The sequence below is a fragment of the Pristis pectinata genome, chromosome 16 (genome assembly GCF_009764475.1).
Source record: "Pristis pectinata isolate sPriPec2 chromosome 16, sPriPec2.1.pri, whole genome shotgun sequence".
NCBI lineage: Eukaryota > Metazoa > Chordata > Chondrichthyes > Rhinopristiformes > Pristidae > Pristis > Pristis pectinata.
In genome coordinates, this window is record NC_067420.1 from 4,183,835 (window position 1) to 4,207,224 (window position 23,390).

At 43.9% G+C, this 23,390-nt stretch overlaps 1 protein-coding gene and 1 long non-coding RNA gene across 2 annotated transcripts; one reads left to right on the forward strand and one right to left on the reverse strand.

Annotated features, from left to right (window-relative positions):
• Positions 1-1,140: 1,140 nt before the first annotated feature.
• LOC127578933 (dysbindin-like) lies at positions 1,141-15,159 on the forward strand. The gene is made up of 4 exons (XM_052031522.1): positions 1,141-1,274; positions 6,069-6,218; positions 13,719-13,859; positions 14,239-15,159. The coding sequence occupies exons 1-4, from the start codon at positions 1,238-1,240 to the stop codon at positions 14,469-14,471; spliced, it is 561 nt and encodes a 186-aa protein (XP_051887482.1). The 5' UTR covers positions 1,141-1,237; the 3' UTR covers positions 14,472-15,159.
• LOC127578934 (uncharacterized) lies at positions 14,318-19,194 on the reverse strand. Its single transcript, XR_007957597.1, has 3 exons — positions 19,093-19,194; positions 15,330-15,411; positions 14,318-14,454 (listed from the first exon to the last, which is right to left on the reverse strand). It is a non-coding gene; the product is annotated as an uncharacterized LOC127578934 (long non-coding RNA).
• Between the last annotated feature and the right edge of the window lie 4,196 nt (positions 19,195-23,390).

A 23,390-nucleotide genomic window follows, 5' to 3' on the forward strand; every position in this document is an offset into this window, starting at 1 on the left:
CATTCCAAAAGCAAAATCTGAGAGTCTGCATCTGATGGGACAGTGTAAAGTCTAAATTAATCAGCTTGGGATCACAACCCAGTTTGGAGTCACAAAGATAAAAAAAATTGATTCACAAAGATGTTTGAAGTCTAGTTTTTCTTCACTTGGCAATGTAATTGATTTACTAACAGCTTCATTTTTGGGGTTGCAAAATATTTCCAGACTTTAAATGGAGTCATGTTGAGGAAAATGTTGAGAAGTGCTAGTGTAGAAGAAATATGACTCTGTATTTAACCCATGCCCTGGGAATATATGCTTGATTCAGTGTAGAGGGAGTTTTACTCTGTATCTAACCTGTACTGTTTCTTCTCTGGGAGTATTTGATGGAATGGTGTAAGAAGGAAATTTATACAGTATTGAATCAGCGCTGTCTCTGCCCTGGGAGTATTCAAGGGGACGTTGTAGAGGGAGGTTTACTCTGTATCAAACCAGTGTTGTCTCTGTCCTGGGAGTTTTTAATGGGACAGCGTAAGAGTGAGGTTTACCCTGTATCTAACCCTAACCTTTGCTATACCCGTCCTGGAAGTAGTTGATGAGTTATTGGGTTTCTGAAATGACAGTGTTCCAACAGTCCAATGTTGTCCAACGGTCTCTCGTGTTATGGAAAATGTTACCAAAAAAGTTTGAAACATTAAACATGGTGTAATGTGACTGGAGCTCTTACTATGTTCTCACAAGGACTATTAGTGTAAGGACAATTTTATAGTATTACTCATCTGTTAATTTCCAGCCTTCTGTTAAAACTCCTGACAAGAGCCCAGAGAGTGCTTCTGAGAAATGAAGTGATTTAAGGAGCTGGCTGGCTGTCCTGATTCACACTCTGCAGCAGCAGGGGAGGGAACAGAGCAATGGACAAAGAGAATCTTCAAGTCTGACCCTTGCCCCCTCAGCAAGAGACATTTACATAGCTGATCCAAATGTCTTTATACAACTCTAGCAACAGTGAGTGCAGAGAGGCTGGCTAGTGTACAAGAAAGCAATGTGCTGCTGCCAGTACCCCTGCGTGTGGTTTGAATGGTTGGTGCCACATTAGCTATGAGATGTGAGAGCCTGTGGTTAATGTGCAGCTGTTGCCAGTTCTTGTCAAACACTGGGAAGCAGTCAGTCCAGCCACAAGCTTCAGCTCGCTGCCAGAGGCTACAGACACCTGCTAATCACCCTCTGGATTCTGAGAAGTTCCTATTCTTCTGTAGAGATGTCAGGTCAGGGGACATCCAGCAAGAGAAACCCCTGTAAGTAATAACCTACCCCAACATTCCATTATATTATCTATCTGCTGGGATCCAGAGGAAGGATGGCTCACAGGAAAGGAATGTGAGAAAATAACCAGTCTTAAGGCGTATCAAAGAAAGGCAGGGGCTGATGCTGAGTCACTAGCTCCCAGCATTTCATCCTGCATTTATTGCACCTCAGATTTGAACAGCCGGCAACTTGTCAGTAATGTTGCAAAGAGGGGGAGATTTTCAAACTCAAAGTTGTGTGACAGCGTGAGACAAAACACTGACATGGTGTGCCACACAGTAAGTCAGTCAGACTCCTTCCGTGTGAGGTTTTTTTAGTAAGTTTAATATTTAGCAGTGTATGGCAGTAACTAAATATTACACTGAATACAGTACTCAGTATGACAGTGCTCCGTGTGGCAGTGAGTGAATACTGTATCCAGATCTAGGTGCCACACTTTAGGAAAGATGTAAGATCTTTAGAGAAGATTGTTATTTAAATGATTTCTGGGATGAGAGACTTTAGTACTGTGAGTAGAGAGGAGCTGGGGTTGTTCTCCTTGGAACAGGGGAGGTTGAGGGAAGATGTGATGCAGTCAATTAAAATCATGAAGGGTTTAGACAGTTGATAGATGAAATTGTTCCCATTGGGCAAAGGGGTCAAGAACGGGGAGACATAGAATGAAGGTTGTTGGCAAAAGAACCAAAATTAACCTGAGGCAAAATGTTTCTGTGCAATGAATGACAAGGCTCTGGAATGTATTACTGGGGGTAGTGGAGGAGGCAGATTCAACTGTAGCATTCCAAAAGGGAGTTTGTGCTGCTCCCATCATCATTTCTACACTCCTCATTGAACCTTTGCCTCAGTAATACAGCTAGTTCTGCTATAACACGTTTCCAAAGTGCAAATTGGATATAATGCGAGTGATGAACTATGGAACACTATTTGTGTTACACAGGCTGAATTGTTTATAATGTGATTTCGATCGGAATTAGAGAACCACTTCAGATTTACTTTGGAAAGAGACAAGCTTAAAAAAGTTGTCTTGGGGGGGGGGGGGGGGGGGGAGTCTTTGAGGACAAAGAACTGTTTCCATGTAACCTCCCCGCAGTAATCAGACACCATTGTCTCTAAAGAACACAGGCTGCTAGTTTCACTGCAGGAGGCATTTGGAAATTGACAAGCGATCCTATTGATACTTGGGCGAGGATATTTTATTAAAGGATGTAACGTACAGTTTTTAGTATTTTTAGCACTGTAACAAAATTAATTTATAGCTCTTAAAAACACTTTTATTTTTGAAAATCCTGCAGGAAAAATATCTTAGTTATTGCGGGTCTGAAACTTTCTAGTTCCTAACTTCCTTTTTCCCATTGACACGATTTTTAATCACACAGTTTTCTATAAGATGAGGTTTTTTTAGAAGCACAACTATTGTGTTATAGCAGAACTACCTGTACTGATAAAGTGAGGTAGATACACAATGACAAACATTTAATGAAGTATTTCAGCTGGGAAAAGAAAATCCATAAGAAAAGTGATCGATGTGAGATTACAATGTTGCCATGAAGAATGGTGAGCCTGAAGGGAAGCAGTAATAAACGACCATAGAATTTGGGTAAAGGGGGAGATTACATAGAACATTACAGCACAGTACAGGCCCTTCGGCCCATGATGTTGTGCCGACATCTTATCCTGCTCTAATATCCATCTAACCCTTCCCTCCCACATTGCCCTCCATTTCTCTATCATTCATGTGTTTATCTAAGAGTCTCCCAAATGTCCCTAATGTATTTGCCCCCACAACCTCTGCTGGCAGTGCGTTCCACATACCCACCTCTCTGTGTAAAAAAAACTTACCTCTGACATCCCCCTTGTATCTTCTTCCAATCTCCTTAAGATTATGCCCCCTCGTGTTAGCCATTTTCACCCTGGGAAAAAGTCTCTGACTGTCCACTTGATCTATGCCTCTTATCATCTTGTACATGTCTATCAAGTCACCTCTCATCCTCCTTCTCTCCAAAAAGAAAAGCCCGAGCTCACTCAACCTATCCTCATAAGACATGCTTTCCAACCCAGGCAGCATCCTGGCAAATCTCCTCTGCACCCTCTCTAAAGCTTCCACATCCTTCCTATAATGAGGTAACCAGAACTGAACACAATACTCCAAGTGTGGTCTAACCAGAGTTCTATAGAGCTGCAACATCACCTCGTGGCTCTTGAATTCAATACCTCAACTAATGAAGGCCAACACACCATACACCTTCTGAACAACCCTATCGATCTGTGTGGCAACCTTGAGGGATCTATGGACGTGGACTCCAAGATCCCTCTGTGGTCCCGCAGAGCCAATGACAGCACCAATTATAATGGGGATTAAAGAAATGGCTGAGGCATTGAAACTAATATTCTGCAGAAGATACAATAACTGTAGCAGAAATGGAGGGAAAACAATCAATAGTCTAAGGACAGTGAAGTACTTAAAATCATTAAATCACTAAAGAAAAAGTACCGGAGAAATTAAGGGGACTAAAACCAAATAATTCCTTGAACCTGATGGCCTACATCCCAGATTTCTAAAAGCTGAGATAGCGAAGGCATCAGTGATCATCTTCCAACATTTCTAAGATTCTGGAACAGTCCCAACAGTTTTCAAGAGAACAAGCATAACACTTTCTTCTTAAGGAAGAGAGAGAAAAACTAGGGAACAGGAGACCATCTGTGGTTAGAAACATTAGAATTCTTCATTAAGGATGTCGTAAATCATAATATGATTAGGCAGTGTTTATGAAGACCATATTTGATAAACCTAAGAGTTTTTTGACGGTGCAACTGTAGATCAGAGGGAAACAATGGATGTAATATATCTGGATTTTCAAAAGGCATTTTATAAGTACTGGGCTGAAGGTTGCTGCATAAAATAGGGGTTAAGGAGGTTATAAGTAACGTATTACCAGAATTGAAGATTGGTTAGAGCTTTGGGAACTGAGATTTGGAACAAATGGATTGTTTACAGATTGTGAGCAGTTTTGGTCTCTGTACCTAAAAATACGTATTGGAGATAGAGATTGGAATCAGTGCAGCATAGATCCACTAGGCTGATTCTTGGGATGGGTAGGGAGGAGGGAATACTGCCCATTGTTGAAAGATTGTGGCCCATATTCATTGAAACTTAGAAGAATGAGAGGCAAATTCATTGAAGCATACTAGAATACAATAGGGATTAATAGGTTGGATGTCAATAAGCTGTCTGCCCAAGCTGGAGAATCCAGCGGGGAGAAATGAGGAGAAGCAAGATGAGGAGAAATTTTGAGGATTAAATATCTTTGGAATTTTCTGCCTCAGAGGGTTGTAGATTCTCCATCACTGAGCATATTCAAGAGCAAGTTCAAAGGATTTTGAACAGATGAAATGGAGGTCATGGGAAAGTAGTTGAAGTCAAGATCAGATTCAGTGGCAGAGCAGGTTTGGGGGGAGGGTGGGGTTGGGATGAATGGCCAATTCCTGCTCTGATTTCTTAGTTCTTATTGGCCAGGTCATGAGGATAAACATTGTGGCAGAATATAATTCTGCTGCAGTCGATTGCCCACAGTGTATCAGGCATGCCCAGTTCTAAGCTTCCAGATTAGTTCTGAATCAATCCCATTCACCTCAGTAACTGTGCCACACAACGTGCTGCAGGGTGTCTTTAGTGTGAACTGGGACTCCTCCCAACAAGATCTACTAGGTGGTCACGTCCGACAATATCGTCATTGAGATGTACCTTGGGCAGGTAGACGGATGACGTCAAATAGATTTCTCCCATGTGCTGTTTCCCTTACCACTTTGCACTGCAGTAGTATTATTGCTGCATCCTATGGGACACAGCCAGAACTCTTGGTAATAGATATTGAAACCTGCCATACAAAGAACATTCTCTGCCCCTGCTGATCTGTGCTTCTTCCCAGTGAGATTCAACATGGCGGAACACTGATTCATCTGTTAAGGGAGAAGACTAAGTAGTAATCCACAGGTTCCCTTACCCAATTTTAACCTGTTATCATGGGAACTTCATGAAGTTGTTGATAATGTTGAGGACTCCCAACGCTACACCCTCCTGACCACAGACCAGTGTGCTCCCACTACTATACTACTGGTGGGACAATATAGCTTGAGTACACTGTTAATGACAGAGCAATCTACAACACTTCAAATTATGGTCCTGTGAGTACAATCGTCAGACTATTTCTTGACAAGACTATGGGAAGCCCCTACTAATTAGGCACTATCTCCTAACAACTGGTGCATAGGGCTTTCTAGGTCCATCTGGTTTGGTCTGCTGTTTTCTTACCCAGATCCACTACCCAGTAAAATGCCTGGTGATTTTACCCTTACTTTGCTTTTTCAGAATGGTGTAATAAAATTCCATGGCTTCCAAGGTCATTTTAGAGAGCAGAAGATTCAGCTGAATTGCTGAGAGTTTGGACTCAGAATTGTCAGATACATGGGGATTCCTGGTCAAATTGGAAAAGCATCCAACAAGTCAACTGGATTTCTTCAAAGGGAGTACATGGAGGACAAACACACTATCCCTTACTACCCATCCACCCACCCCATTCTGCTCATAAAAACAGGAGTGGAAGCAAGTCATCCGTGACTGTCTGAGAAATAGAAGGTCAGATTGAATATGGACACCAGGTTTCCTTCCCATTAGAATATTAGCAAACCTGATGGGTTTTACTGAAAATCAGGTGGCTTTGTCTGTGCCATCATTGATATTAGCTTATTTATTTCCAGACTGTGACTGTTATGCTCATTTTTTCCAGCCGAGCCGGAACACCCTCTGAGGTTGCTGAGTGCTGAGTACACCCATGCGATGAAGCTCAGGGACCGGCAGAGTTTCTTTGAAGATGTGTTCCAGCCTGATGCAGACTGCTGCATCCCCAGATCATACTGGCAGATCAAGCCACAGAGGCGTGAGTAGCAATCGGTCTCTTCCAATATCACACTGCACTGATTGCTTCGATTTGGTGCTCCAGATGCTGGAGCAGGACCTAATCCTGACACCATTCTGACTCAACAAGTGCTGACTTTTTTTCTTTTTGTTCCTTCATGGGATCTAAAAATCACAGGCGATCCTGGCATTTATTGCCCATCCCTACAGGCTGCTGAACTGAGGAGGCTGATAGATGTGGAGTTGCATATTGGCCAGATTGATTGACCTTTTCCCCTTTGAACAACGTTAGGCTAACTGGATGGGCTTTTATGAAGTGATGCTGCCAGCCTTCCCTTGCTGTTGGTGAGCGTAAGAACATAACAAATAGAAAAAGGAATCGACCATTCAGGCCCTTGTGCCTTGTCCACTAGCCAATAAGATCATGGCTTACCTCCAGCACTAGTGAAATATCCTACGATTCCTTTAATATCCATAAAATATCAATATTAATCTCTTCTTTTGAATGTAATCAGTGATTCAGCCTCCATTGCCTTCTTGCATATTGAAAAAAATTTCTTTTCTACTTAGTCCTGAATGGCCCATCTCTTACTTTGAGACAGTGATCTCTGTTTCTAGAGCACCCCCCACCACCGAACCAGAGGAAGCATCAGCCCCACATCCACCCTGTCTGGCCCAGTAAGAATTCTGTGTTTCAATGAAATCAACTCTCATTCTTTGTATCTTAAGACAGTACAGCCCTAGTCTGCTTAACCTCTCTTCATACGACAAACCCACCATGTCAGGAATCATTCTGGTGAATCTTCATTACGCTAACTCTTTTGCAAGTATATCCTTCCTGAGAATGGGAAATAGAGAAGCGTTTACAATCTTTTCTTTTGCTTCTCATTAAATTATTCTTTTATATTACCTTTCATTTCCTTATTTCTTGTTTTTTAATGAATTCTGAAATGTTCCCAATTCACTTACTGCTCTTTTTGGCAATATTATACGCCACTTCCTTTAATCTAACATTTTTAACTTCTTGTCAGCCTTGGCTGGATCACTGTTCTGATTGGGATTTACTGCTTTTAAAGGGATATATAATTTTTACAAACTATACATTAATTTGTTATATGTCTGCTGTTGCTTGTTGACAGTTATACCTTTTCATGTTGTTTCCCAGTTTAGCATAGCCAACTCACACCTCATGCCTTCAGTTTGTTTTGTTTAGATTTAAGACCCAAGCTTCAGAATGAACAAAATCAAAACTGAAAATGCCAAAAACACTCAGTGGGTCAGGCAGCATCTGTGGAAGGAGAAGCAGAGTCAATGTTTAAGGTCAATGATCCTTCATCAGAACTGGAAAATTGAGAAAACAAGTGAGTGTTTAAGCTGCAGATATGGATAAGGGAATGTCTGTGGCAGACTGCAGACCATATTGCTTTTAGTGCTGGTTGTTAGAGAGACAAAGAACAAAAGAACATGCTACAACAGTGAGATGCATAACTCTACAGTTGCCTGCAATCTGATACAAAAGAGGATATTGGAAATACCCAGCTGGTCAGGCAGCCTGGCATCATACAGAGATAAAGCAAGGAAACAGGCCCTTCGAACCACCATCCATGCCAACCACCAATTGTCTGTTTACAGTAGTCCTACATTAATCCCATTTTTTAAATTCTCGCTACATTCTCAACATCTCTCTCCAGATTCTACCAGTCCCCTGCACACTTGGGGCAATTTGCAGTGGCCAATTAACCAACCAACCTGTACAACTTTGGGTTGTGGGACAGAACTAGAGCACCTGGAGGAAACCCATGCAGTCACAGGGAGAACATGCAAACTCCACACAGACAGCACCCAAGGTCAGGACTGAACTTTGGTCTCTGCGAGACAGTGGCCCTACTAGCTGTGTCACTGTGCCACCAATCTGTGGAGAAAGGAAAAACAGGTGGATGACCTGACACAAACACGAAAGGCTGGTTACTTGAAACTGTAGAGTTCAATACTGAGTCCCAAGGAAGGATGAGGTGCAGTTCCTTGAGTTTACATTGGTCTAGTGGCCATCTTATATTGGTGACTGTTTTGTATTGGGACTACCTTCCACTGCTGAGTGAATTTGCTGGTGAGTGCTTTATGCTGTTGAATGCCATGTGTGGATGAATGCCTTCTGCTAATGACTGTTGTCCCGGGCTATGCATTCTGCTGGTGTTTGTTTTCTGCTAGTGATTACCTTCTCTTAGTGCCTGCCTGGTGTTGGTGACTACATTTGGCTGTTGAATGCCTTCTGCTGATGATCATCTTATGTTGGTGACTACTCTGTGTTGGCAGTGCCTTCTAGTAACTCCTTGCTAGTGACTCCATTCTGCTGGTGACTGCCTTCCCTGGTGACAGTCTTCAGCTGGTGAATGCTTGGTTGTCTTCACCTGATGACTGCCTTCAGCTGGAGCCACCTTCTGCTGAAGATCGCTTTCTACTTTGGTCTCTCTCCCGATGATTCCATTCTGCAGGTAACTGCTTTTTGTTGCCTTCTAATGTTGACTGCCTTTTCCCAGTTCCAACTCCCGGTACCTGTCCTCTGCTGATAACTGTCATCCTCAGCTCTGCACTTTGCTGGAGTCTAGCTTCTACTGGTGACTCCTGTCTGCTGGTCAGTGCCTTCAGCTGGTTACTGAATTCTGCTGGTGTCCCCTTCTCCTGGTACCTCTCATCTTCTGAGACTGTGTTCTGCTTGTGAGTGCTATTGGCTGATATTAGCTTCTGCTGGTGACTAGAGATTTGCTGATGACTGCTTTCAACTGGTAATTGAATTCTGCCAGTGACTGCTGTTTGCTAGAATGATCTTCTCCTGATAACTGACTTCTGTGGGTGACCTGGTTACCCTCAAGTGCTGGTGAGTATCTTCCCTGGTGTCTGGCTTCTGCTGGTGACAGACACATACTGGTAAACATTTTCTGCTTGGACTGTCATCTCCTGGTAAATTCTCTCTCCTGGTGCCTGCCTTCTGGCACTGACTGCTTTTTGCTGCAACTGTCTTCTGCTGATGACTGTCTTCATCTAGTGACTACCTTCTGCTCATGATCATCTCCATTTGATTACCTACTCCTGGTGCTTGCCTTCCCATGGTGACTTTCTTCTGCTGGCATCTATTTTCTACTGGTAATTATCTTCTATTGAGACCTGTCTTCTGATAACTGCTTCTGCTGGTACCCAGTTTGGCTGGTGACCCTGTTTTGCTGGTTATCCCCATCTGCTGGTGACTGGTTCCCTGGTGTCTGACTTATGCTGCTGACAGATAACTACCAGTGAACGTTTTCTGCTGGTAACTGCCTTCTCCTTTTGGCTAAGTTCTGTTGATGATTAAATTCTTCTGGTGCCTGCCTTCTGCGAATAACTACCTTCACCTGGTGGCTAACTTCTGCTGTTGATCTCTCTCCTGGTGATTATATTCTGCTGGTGACTGCCTTTTGATGTTGACTTTTCCTATTGCCTACCTCCTGGTAGTAAATGTCACCCTGAGTTCTGCATTTTGCTGGAGTCTTCCTTCTACAGGTTCCTATTGTCTGCTGGTCACTGGGATCAAATGCGGCAGGAGACTGACTATATGAATGGCTCCATTTGCTTGACTTCTGCTGGTAAATGAATTTTGCTGGTGAATGAATTTTGCTGGTGACTGCTTCCTGCTGGATCTGTCATGTCCAGATGTTGGCCATCTGCAGGTCGATGCCTCCTCCTGCTACCTGCTTTGCGCTCATGACTTAATTCTGCTGGTAACAGAATTCTGCTGGAATTGCCCTCTGAGGGTGACCCCATTCTACTGGTTACCTCCAAAAGCGAGTGACTGTCTTCCCTGGTATTTGTCTTCCAGTGACTGAATTCTGCTGGTGATGGACATACACTGGTCGGAGACAGCTGCTGGGGCTGCCTCTTCCTGGTGACCGCTTTCTGCTAGGGCTGTCTTCTGCTGGTGACTCCTGTTAGTGACTACCTTTTGCAGGTGATCAACCTCACACGGTGCTGGCCTTTTCATAGTGATTACCTTTTTCTGGTGCCTTCCTTCTGCTGGAACAGTTTTCTTCTGGTAGCTGCATGCTGCTGGTGATCTCCATCTGCCCTCAACTGTCATCTGCTGAAGACTGCCTTCCCTGGTGTCTGGCTTCTGCTGCTGCTGATAAATCTGATGACTATTTTGTTGTTGGTCACTGCCTTTTTCCAGTGACTATCTTCTGCAGGTGATTATTCTCTCCTGGTGCTTACTCTCTGATTTTACCTTCACTCAATGGCAGAATGTCTTCTCTTGCTGAGTGTCTTATCTCCATGACTGTCTTCTGTTTGTGACATCCTTCTGCTGGTGTCTATTTTTCTGCTGGTGATTATCTTCTGATGGTATTGGTATTGGTTTATTATTGTCACTTGTACTGAGGAACAGTGAAAAGCTTGTCTTACAAACTGACTGTACAGGTCAATTCATTACACAGTGCAGTTACATTGAATTATTACAGAGTGCATTGAAGTAGTACAGGTAAAAACAATAACAGTACAGTGTCACAGCTACAGAGAAAGTGCAGTGCAATAAGGTGCAAGGTCACAACAAGATAGATCGTGAGGTCATAGTCCATCTCATTGTATAAGGAAACCGTTCAATAGTCTTATCGCAGTGGGGTAGAAGCTGTCCTTAAGTCTGGTAGTACGTGCCCTCAGGCTCCTGATGGTGGCTGCCTTCTACTGGTGCCTACTTTCTGGTGGTGACAGCCTGCTCTTGCTTGCTTTCAGGTAGCGACTGCTTTCTGCTGGAACTGCCTTCTCCTAGTGACTTCCTTCTGCTGGTGATGTCCTTCTGCTTTTCACTACCATCTTCTGGTGACTTATGTTTGTGATGACCTTTTGCTGGTGATTCCCTTCTGGGTCTGCCTTTTGGTGGTGTGAATTCTGCTGGCGACTGCCTTCTGCCAACGATTATAATCTGCTGGTGACTGCCTTCCCTGCTGACAAGCATCCTGTTGGGAAATGCCTTCCGCTGGTGACTGCTTTCTGCTTGGACTTTCTTCTAGTGACTGCCTTTTGCTGGTGTCTCTTTTTTGCTGTTCACAGCATTCTCCTCAGTAACTACTTACTATTCATGACTACTTTCTGTCACTCACTGAATTCTGCTAGTGACTAATTTCTGCTGGCAGATGCTTCTTGCTGGTGACTACCATCTGCTGGTGACTATATTTTGCTAGCAACTTCTCCCTTCTGGAGAATGTCATGTCCCGATGAGTACCATATGCTGTTCACTATTCTCTGCTGGTGCCTCCCTTCTGTCTATGTTTGAATTCTGCTGATGGCAGCCTTCTTCTACATAGAACACTACAGCACAGTACAGGCCCTTCAGCCCACAATGTGGTGCCGACATTTTATCCTGCTCTAATATCTTTCTAACCCTTCCTTCCCACATTGTCCCATTTCTCTATCATTCACGTGTCTATCTAAAAGTCTCTTAAATGTCCCTAATGTATCTGCCCCCATACACCCACCCACCACTCTGTGTAAAAAAATTTACCCGACATCCCCCTTATACCTTCCTCCAATCACCTTAAAATTATGTCCCCTTGTGTTAGCCATTGTCGCCCTGGGAAAGAGTCGCTGACTGTCTAGGGGAAAAGGGGGACACCATTTTCCCCTGGTGTCCCCCTTTTACTGGTGTCTCCATTGTGCTGGTGACTGCCTTATCATGATGACTATCTTCAGGTGGTAATTGAATTTTCCTGGAGACTACATTCTGGTGTAGCTGCCTTCTGCTGGTCAATACCTTCTCCTGCTGACTACCTTATGTTGGTGCCTGCCTTCTGCAGGTGAGGAAGGGAGAGTCAGAAATGGACTGAAGAGAGGCATGGAAATTTGAAGCAAAGTTGAACAAGTAATGCCAAGATAACAAACGGCAGTGACGTTACCTCCTAGTTTGATACATTCAATAAAACAATCGACACACGTTAATTCCTTCTTTCTCAGTGCAGACAGAACTCAAAAATGGAACAGAATCAAAGAAGCACAAAAATCTACAGGTGTTTGGGCCCTTGTCAGCTGAAAACAATTTATTTCCACTGATTCAATGTTGAGTTCCTTATGGTGCAGATCCATAGTTTCTCAATGTTGTGGGTGTTTTTGCCTCTACAATCCATTTAGACTGACTTCCAGGCCTAACCTATTTCTTTTCACTTCCATTAATTAGCTAAATACATGCCATCAATGATATACCTCTCTGTAAAGAGAAATAGGTTCTCTCCATAAGCTCCAGGCCCTTCATTATTTTATGCATGTCATTTAAGTCTCTCCTCAGCTTTCCTTGTTCCAAAGAAACACCTCAGTCCATGCTATCTTTGCAAAGATATAAAATTCTCTAATGTTTGGCAATATCCTTGTGACTGCTGCTGTGCTTTCTCTGGGATAATCACATCCTTCCTGTTATTATGGTGGTCAGGACAGTACTCATTATAGGTATCTGGCTAAAACCTACTTAGTGTTTTAAATAGTTTTAGTGTAAGCACCCTTCACCTTTAGAGACAATCTCAGAGAAACATCATAGTGGGAAAAAAGGATGGCTAAGACACAAATAAATCCTTTGCATCTGCCTTTACTGCAACAGACTGGATTCTCCAACCCCCATTCTGGCAGTGACAGCTCTTATCGGTACTTTATGTTGGTAGTTCAATAAAAGCATGTGCTTCCTTGCACCACCAACCTTCTAATTTCACCAGCTATTGAAGCTGCTGTCCCCCCGCGAGGAGCTCAATGTCCTCATGGAATCTTTTGGTCTTGCATTGGCAAAGGGTCCCCAATCCATGTAGTGCAAATATGAGTCAGCTCCTTACCTCAACAAACCAGCCCATAAGAAACGTGGCAACCAGGAACATACCATAAAACATATAACAATCTAATGTAACACAGCAGATACCACAGCAATGTGGTCTGCCCCTCAATATGTAATTATTGGCTTCAACATCTAAGCGAACATAGCCATACAAAAGAAAGATGGGGAAAGACCATGTGTCAACAATCTCAATACTTTTAGTTAGCTCTGATTGTGCACGTTTACAGAGTATCACTGACTGGGAAATTGACTTTAGCAGCCAATTTCTCTTAGTTTTCTTGGTTATATCTTCAGGATTAAAAAAAATTAAAAGCTACCGGGGCTACAAACATAGTTAAAAATAATATGCATGAGAAAGGCCTTTAACACATTTAAGGTAATTCACAGAAGGCTCATACAAAGGCCACCTCCAAAAACAGTCCTGGATAACTTGTCTTGCGATAGTCCTAAACAGTGAGTGGGAAGAGCAGGGAAGCATAAGAGAAGGGGAAGAGGAATAGGCAAAGTAGTACAGAGGTAAACTGTGAATCTATTGTGAATCCATTTTGAAAATACATCCTCTTCCAAGCTTTCAAAGGAAGAAAAAAAAGGTCAGTTTGGAACTTGAAGGAAAAGGAAGACAGTTATGATCTCTGGGCCAGGCAGGCAATCTCCATTACTTGTGGCTGAAGAGTTTCCTTTCTCCCACAGCACCACTGGAAAGTGTTTCCTCAATGGAAGTTAATGTGGACATGTTGGAGCAGGAGGACCTCTTGGACATGCCTGACCACGAAGTACTTGATGACTTCTTCAATTTCAACATGGATGGCTTTGAGGTATCTGCACTGTCAGGTAAGCAAGAAGCAGAGGGAAGCAGTGGATATTTGGGTCTACTCTTGTCACACAAGTGTTACTGATCAGGAAACCTCAGAAATCCTTTGCCAAAATACCTGGGATATATAGCTGGCTGAATGACCCAGGCAAGTGGGATTCCCAATGATATTCTAGTGGAAGGTATGTCAGTTTCCATTATACATGGGGATATTGTGTTGGAAGTCTAGAGTAGCAACAGCTATCCAGGGTCTAATCTATGTGAGAACCTGCTTTGTCCAGCTGCTTCTAATCTTGGGATGGTGGATATTAGCAGTTTTGGCTTTGTGAAAGTATTTTCTTAAATTGTTTTTGAATGTTTACTATTCCCTTTAATAACCAGTGCTATTTCTTCACACAGAAGAACAGTTTTATAATAGTCAGATTACTCTTAAAGGTCAAAATTCTTCAGAAATAAAATCCAGGATGTTATCCATCTCCTCTCATTCCACGGACCCAAAGAGCCTGAATTCAGCCAGTGGAGCCGAGACACCAACTGTTCAGTCAGATGAGGAGGACGTCCAGGATGACACTTCTTTATTTACAGCAAGCACAGACCAGGACATTGTGACACAATCTGGAAAGGAAAGCTAACATTGAATGCCAGCACCTGACAGAGAACAGCACAACTGAAGTAGATGTGCAAATATCAAAGGGGATAGGAGCAGGAGTGAATAGAAATGTGTTTTTTTTACTATTGTTGCACTAAGTTAAAAATGACACACGGATTCCCAATAACATAGCAAATCTTAGCCAAAGAGGGATTCTGTCATCCACAGACTGCCAATCACACACAGACTCTGGCACACACAAGGACTCCCACTTAAAAACGGAATCCTAGTCACATACTGATCCAGTTATGCGTGAAGTCAGAGTATCACAGTTCCAATAAACAGACTCTAACATAGCCAACAGATAGTATTTTTGTTGCATGTAGGATATAGATAGATTCAGTCATGCCTGTATCCAAGATCATTGATATAAACACTAATGCTTTGATACAGATAGATGCCAACATTTATGGAAGGAAAATCATATAGACTCATTCATTCTTATACCAGTACCTTAAGGAGACAATTCCTTATGGGGCTATTAACATTTGGAGTAATATCAGATGATGCCAATCAGGCACTAGGCAACAGCACAGGTTACTGATCTGAGACAGGTTGTAACACGAAAGCACTATTGAGGTTCCAATACAGAATATTAAATGAATTTTCATTACAAAGAAGTGATACCTCAAAATGTGGCTTAAGGAAGAGAACTGATTGTTTGTTGGAACACAGCGACCTGCCATTTAATAAAATTGACTTTTATCACGAAAAGGACACGAGTGTATGAAGCTGTAATAGAGATTTATTTCATTTTTTTTAATAAACAATGATAAATATCTAAGTTACAGTATTCTGGTCTCAAATGTTTTACATAAATATCTATTTTAATGTGCTTTACCTGTGGAATACACAATAAAGAGCCATCCAAGTTTTTCAACGTTCAAATCACTTCCAAGTTGTTTCAATGTCACACTGGTGAGCTATATGGAACATAATTTCTCCAATCAGAAAAAAATGTACATTGATTTATTACTGTCACATGTACTGAGGTACAGTGAAAAACTTTGTTTTGCATGCCATCTATACAGATCATTTCATTGCAACAGTGCATTGAGGTAGTACAAGGGAAAACAATAACAGAATGCAGAATAAAGTATTATGTCAGAGAAAGTGCAGTGCAGGCAGACAATAAGGTGCAAGGCCATTAACTATAGACTGTGAGGTCTTATCGTACTGGGGGACTATTCAATAGTCTTATAACAGCAGGATAGAAGCTGTCCTTGAGCCTGGTGATACATGCTTTCAGACTTTTGTATCTTCTGCCTGATGGGAGGGGGAAAAGGGAGAATGTCTGGGGTGAGTGGTGTCCATGTGCTGAGCTGTGTCCATAACTCTCTGCAGTTTCTTGTGGTCATGGGCAGAGCAGTTGCCGTACCAAGCTGTGATACATCTGGATAGGATGCTTTCTATAGTGCATCGATAAAAAATGGTGAGGGTCAAAGGGGACATGCCAGATTTCTTTAGACTCCTGAGGAAGTAGAGACACTGGTGCACTTTCTTGATCATGGCATCTATGTGGTTGGACCAGGACAGGCTTTTGGTGTTGTTCACTCCTAAGAACTTGAAGCTCTCAATCCTCTCGACCTCAGTACCATTAATGTAAACAAGAGCATGTGCACCACAGCTCTTCCTGAAGTCAATGACCAGCTCTCTTGTTTTGCTAACATTGAAGGAAAGGTTGTTGTCATGAAACCATGCCACAAGGTTATCTTCTTCCTGTACTCCAACTCATTGTTATTTGAGATTCGGGCCACTACAGTGGTGTCATCTGCAAATTTGTAGATGGAGTTAGAGCAGAATCTGGCCACGCAGTCATGAGTGTATAGGGAGTAGAGGGCTGAGGACGCAGCTTTGTGGAGCACCAGTGTTGAGAATAATCGTGCTGGAGGTGTTGTTGCCTATCCTCACTGATTGTGATCTGTTGGTCAGGAAGTCAAGGATCCAGTTGCAAAGGGAGGTGTTGAGTCCCAGGTCTAGGAGTTTGGAGATGAGTTTGCTTGGAATTATAATATTGAAGGCGGAGCTGTAGTCAATAAGCAGTAGTATAATGTAGGTGGCTTTACTGTCTAGATGTTCCAGAATGTAGGGCCAGGGAGATGGCATCCACCATGGACGTGTTTCAGTGGTAGACGAATTGCAGTGGGTTGAGGTTGTCTGGGAGGCTGCAGTTAATGTATGCCTTGACCAGCCTCTCGAAGTACTTCATGAATGGTAGATAACAGAGCCACTGGGTGGTAGTCATTAAGGCACATTACCTTATTTTTCTTAGTTATCGGGATGATAGTGGACTTCTCAAAGCAGGATTTTTTGCTTCACAAGATCCTCCTCTCAACAAGTACATTTTTTCATATGACTGTATCTGTTTTTTCCTACCACCCTTACTAGTCCAGCTTCCACCTACAAAGATATGTTCCAATTATCCTCACCCACTCTGATGTCACTTTCCACACATTGTCCACTCTGAGTAAAGAATTCTCTCCTGAACTGCTCACTGGAACATATCACTCATTACGATATTCTTCTGGCCCTTAACTTTCTCTCTCAACCCGAATACTTTGGGAATTTTTATTGAAGTAAATTGAAAATGTAAAGAAGGTCTTTCTTCACACAACTTATCCACCCATGCATCTCACAATAGGTGATTAATTTCTCTCAGCAGTAGGACGTGTGTAAGCTGTGCCTCAAGGACAGTTTTCTAACTAGTTGCCGTATAAATTACTCTTTCAGATCTTCTCAAAACCTCCTCTGTTCCAAGAGCACCCCTGCTTCTGTCTATCCACATAACTAAAGTCCCCTGGAATCATTTTGGTGAATCTCTTCTACACTCTCTCCAAAGCCTTAATGTCATTCCTAAGATGCAGTGCCCAGAACTGGACACAAGACTCCACTTGTGGCCAGTCCAGTGTTTCATATGTATTTATCATAATTTCCTTGATTTCATACTCCTTGCTTCTATAAAACCAAGGATCATGTATGCTTTTTTAAAACCACTTTCTGAAGCTGTCCTGCCTCTTTCAACAAACTCTGCACATGTACCCACTAATTTTTTGATCTTTTGCCTCTTTTAGACATCCTCTTTTGAGTTGCCTCCTGTCATTCTTAGTACCAAAATATAACACTTAATAATTCTAAGCCTGAAATTTCATCTGCCACCTATTCACTCATTCCACCAGTCTGCCCTTATCTCCCTGAAGTCTAACCTAGAGTGCATTTGAAGTGATGTTGACGACACATGTTGACTATAGGCTGAATGGTACTTCATGACCAGCACAGACACGATAGGCAGAATGACCTCCATTGTTATTGTAAATGTATAAAGATTCTACCCCAATCTGCTTTACAACTAATTGATTACTTTTCATTGAAGAGTAGCCTCTGTTGTAATGTAGCAAACAGGACAGTATATGTATTAAGAGCAAGATTTCACAAACAGCCAGATAATCTACTTCAATAACATTGATTGAGGGATTAATATGGATCAACTGATACAGAGGAACTCCTTATTCTTTTTCCAAGAATGCCTTGGACTGTTTTGACTTCACTTGAGAAAGCAAAACAACACTTAAGCATAAAAACAAAGCCCTGGAGGAAATCAGCAGGTTAAGCAGTATCTGTGGAAGCAAAGGGATAGTTGAGATTTCAGGTCATGGGTCTACATCATGACTCCTGGTGCAGGGTCACGACCTGAAACATGGACTATCCCTTTGCCTTCATAGGTGCTACTTAACCCATTGAGTTCCTTCAGTAGTTTGCTTTTTGCTTCGGGTTCCAGCATCTGTAGTCTCTCATGTCAACACAAGGAAATACACTTCAAGAGCTATGCCTTGCAGGCTATGGACCATACACTGGAAGATGGGGTTTGCCTCTTCTGCTGCCGGCTGAGACACAATGGGCCAAACAACTTTGTGTCATAAATTTTCAATTAATGTCTCATTTGAAAGAGGGTACTTGTGTTAGAAGCTCTAGAGAGCATCACAAAGACGTGTATGTGGATCTTTTCAAGGCAATGAAGAAGAGTACAAGAACCTCCTCACACCCGGCACATTGTTCAGCGTTGGGTTACAATGACAAGGATGCAATGAAAAGAAACATGATGTCATGCTGATATGATGCAAGTCTTTACACAAATAGAAATATAAATGCATGGTAGTTGCAAATATTGCAAATAAATTATGATGGGGGGGGGGGAAGCAAACCTGTAGCCCTGGTGAGCTGGAATCAGTGGGGAGGAAGGGGCAGAGCAGGAGCGGAGGGGAACCTGGACCTGCGGTGTAGGGGTTACCGAGACCCACGGCGGTGGGGATACTGAGCCCCGCCGAGAGCTGGAGGTCTGGGCCCTGATAGGCCGCGGGGCCGTCACCTCACCTCACCTCACCTCACCGGGCCGGACAGCCGCAGTTTGTGACGCGGCCTGTGCCCGGCCCCGTCACCCCAACCCGCCAAAGCTTTGCGGCTGAAAACCCGTCCCCGGGAATGGGATCGTGCCCGCGGTTCCCGGAGCCGCCGCCGCCGCCGGATCCAGGCCCCCCGTTCGCAGCGCAGGTAAGGGGAAAGGCTAGGCTGAGGTAAGGGGGTGGGGGGTGAAAAGGTGACAGCCCCACCTTACGCTCCGCTCCCTCTTGTACTCCCAGGCCGCCGCCGCCGAGCCGGAGACTCCTGAGGACCGTTACCGCCAGGACATGAACCACCTGAAGCAGGTAAACCCACGCTTGTCCAGCGCGCCTACCCCTTCCACCAATCGGCTGCCTCGCCACCGTGTGCCTGCCCCACTTCCACCAATCGGCTGCCTCGCCACCGTGTGCCTGCCCCACTTCCACCAATCGGCTGCCTCGCCACCGTGTGCCTGCCCCACTTCCACCAATCGCGTGCCTCGCCACCGCGCGCCTACTCTCGTCACCAATCGGCTGCCCTGTCGCCACCTGCCTGCCCTCGCCACCAATCACCTACCCCCGCCACCGCGCGCCTATTCTCGCCACCAATCGGCTGCCCCGTCGCCAAGTGCCTGCCCTAACCACCAATCGGCTGCCCCGCCCTCGCACGCCTCTCCCCCCCCCCTCCCCCACACACACCGTGCGGCGGCCGCGCTGCTGCCGCCCCCGCTTTTCCCGCCTTCTCGCCCACGGCCGTCGCCTGCTCCAAGCCGGCGCGACGACCCGCACTCGGGGCGAGCCCATCTGTTCTGTGGCGGCTACTCCCATCGGGGACGTGATAACTGCAGCCATTACCATATCCACCGGGACCCCGATGAGTCGGACCTCTTCACTGGAGGATCGAGGGTCGGCTGTCCTGTGTGGAGCTTAGCAAATAAATCCCCCAACAGGGTTCGGTCGATGCTTCTGCAACCATGTCAGCCCATGTGCGACCTCTGTGAATCCAGTGCAGTTGTCACTATAACAAAACCATTCACCCCCAGAGATGGAGGGGCTTTCAGAGGGGTAGGGGAAGCTGGCCCCACCGTTCTGTGTCAGTTCTCGGGGATATCAGTTGGCAAAGAAGCTTGGAAACTCAGCAAACAATAGTATTTTTCCCTTCAGCTCCAGTGACGCTAACGATTTTTGCTCTAATTTATACAGATACGGAGGGATCTCAAATTATTGCAAATGTTTAATTGTTTGAATGAAAAGCTCTTCCTCCTGCAAGAAGTAGTCACTGAGAGTTGGAAACTGCTGCAGATGGACCAGCGTTATTACCATTACCTCAGCACTGCGAGGTGAGGAAACATAAACACATGGGCAGAACAGATAAGCCTGCTAGTTTAAGAGCCCATGTTTAAATATTGTGAAGTTTATCGTTTATACAAATTAGGAGCAGGAGCAGGTCATGGCCCCCTTAGCCTCAATCATTCTATTTGCAAAACAGATTCAGTCTTATCTCAATCTCTGTTAAAGTGTACCATACCCGGTGAACCATGGTGATAGTAGTGGCTCAGTTGATTGCACTCATCTCTGATTCAGAAGGTTGTGGGTTCACGCTTCTCGGGTTAGTGACATAATTGAGTTTAAAATCTCTGTGTAGTGGTCAGGGAGTGCTGCATTGGGACTAATTTGGGACTAGAACCATGGTCAGCATGGATGAGTTGGGCCATGCTGTGTTGTTCTATGACTCTAGGTGTTGCCTTAAACAGAGCCCTGTGTAAAATATTCCATAATATTATTTGTAAAGCTTTGAGGTTCTAACATCCAGGCCAACATTTATCTTTCAACCAGCAGTTGATCTGGTTATTTTTTCACAGCTGTTTAAACTTGTTATATGCAGATTATCTGCATTGTTTTGCATATGTTAATAATGACATCAGTTCACTGAACATTCCAGCAAATTTGGAGGATTTTGCGGAGGCACCATTGGCAGCATCATTCTGGGGCCTTAAGGTGCTTTCTGAAGGTAGTACAAATCTCAGAAGCAGATAGGATGGCAGGGATCACAGCTGTCCAGTGGACAATGAGTTCTGTGCCATGTTTGATCTTCAAAGACAGTTGGCCAGAGGCTATGCATTGAAGGCAGTGGTGAATTTCATCATTAATGTTTGCTTTCACTGAGAGGTAACCCTTGAAATACGGAAAGTGGTCTACGTTTTCCATGGCCTCACCATGTACCTTTATTACTGAAGAGTGGGGTTGTACTGCAGGGGCAGGTTTGTAGTGGACATTTGTTTTGCAAATGTTGGAAGTAAAGCCCATAATCTCATATCAAGGCTCTAATTACACACAATCAGCTTTGTGGGCAAATCACATAGCTTGCATGCATGGCTCTAGACTCCCAAAACGAACACTCTATTCTGAGCTTTGCCATGGAAAGAGGAAAAGTTTCCAGGATGTTCTCAAATCTGTCTTGAAAAGAAAATTGCAAAACTCCGGGGCATCCCTGGCCCAAATTCACCCAAAATGGAGAAGGAGCATTGAGGATGGTACTGAGAAGATTGGGGGTACACGGGAGCTCAGCATAAACAGTGGAAGGAGTAATCCACCTCACAAACTACCCACTCACCCATCCTGCCGGGCAGCTCCTGCCCATCAGGTAGAGTTCGCAGTCCCCTTGTTGACCTAGAGAAACAAAGGACTGCAGGTACTGGAATCTAGATGAAAAACATGATGATGCTGGAGGAACTCAGCGGGCCAGGCAGCATCCGTGGAGAAAAGCAGGCGGTCAACGTTTCGGGTCAGGGCCCTTCTTCAGTCAGGAATTGAAGGGTTCTCCATCCCACCCTTATGCCTTGTAGGGGGTGGGATGGGTTTGGGATGTCAGGATACCAGCCTCTCATTTTTGTAGACTCACATTTTTTCAAAGAATGCTTTATTCATAAAATGTTGAGATCATTATCTCATTTACTGTGCCAGGTAACTTAATACATTCACTTATAATGTGTCAACATCATTAATGTTTCGTTCTCAAACATTCCATAAGTGAAATGTTTGAGAGGCTATTACACAGGGCCCAGCCCCTCAGAGTCCAGTTGCAGCAGGAGCCTAGACTGTGGTCCTTCCCCACAGAGCCTTTGCTGTGGCTGCACCAACCCTCAGTGCATCCCTCCGCACAGACTGTGGCACCGTGGATTGTGCCAGTTGGCAATGTTTGCTTGCGGACATCTTGCGTTGGAAGAGTAAATGTTTTCAGCAGACCCGACTGTGTCTTTCACTCAATTAATGATCTTCCAGCAGTAGTTGTTTCTTTCAGTAGCATAGCGCACCAAGTCCTGTGATATGCCGCTGTTAGGGATCAACCTTAACAAAGACCACTGCGTCCTTTTCCAAATTTTCTTGGAAATCACACAGTCCATAAGGAGGCGGTCGACCATCTCATCTGCATAGCAGCCACCTCAAGGGCAGCCTTTTGTGGCCTCGGTAGCTGATCAAGTTGCAGAAAACTGACTCTGGTGGATTCATCAATAGTAATGCAATTGAATATCAAGGTGATTGGCTTCCTCTTGTTAAACTGTCATTGTGTGACAGTTGTCTGGCGCAATTGTTACTTGCCTCTCAATGTTGCCCAGGTCTTGCTGCAGTTATGGATGGATCACTGAATCTCTGAGGAGTTGCGAATTGATCTGAATAATAATCAGCAAACTTTTTGTTTTGTGATAGTCATTGATGAAGTGGGTGACAGTAACTTCATTGAGTGGTTATTTCCTTTGGGTTCACGTGATTTACCCAGCTCTGGTGCAGCAAGTGAATTTATTCTCCCTCTAGTCTGCGGTGTTTTTTTCTCTATCAGCATTCAGAAATTTCTAAGTGCCTCAGATCCTCCAGGGAAAGGATTTAAAGCTCCACTTTAATACTTGGCTTCTTTAGTCTAACATTACTGAGCTTCCAGCTGGTAGGGTTCCAGACAGACCATAAAGGAACATCAGATTTGTGTAAGTTTATCATGAACTCAGTATTTCTGTACTTCTATAAAACCTAGGATCAAAAATGTTACCAAGAGTTTTGTTAACCTGTCTTCTCACTTCTACTGCTCTACTATCTGAATCCTTAATTTCTCATGCTTGTTTTAGGTTTAATCATTTAGTGGTTATGTCACATTTTCTTATGACAGAGGAAGAACATTTAGTCCATGCTGGCTCCCAGAGCAAATCCCATTCTCTCACTTATTTACTATTAACCTGTTCTCTCATACATGCCCATCAATTCCTCTCTGATTCTCCAGTTACCCACCTACACTAGGAGTAATTTCACTGAAACAATTAACCTACCCTCGTGCCTGTAAGATCTGAGAGGTAACCCATATCATCACTGGGAGGATGTGCAAATTCCACACAGACAGCACCAGAGGTCAGGATCGAACACAAGTTGCTGGAGCTGTGACTAACTGCTGTGCTATAGTGCCACCCATCTTATTCTTCTCCCAAAGTGTATTAGGATTTCAGCTCCCAACTATCTGGGCAACCTTTTTAAATCTACCCAAA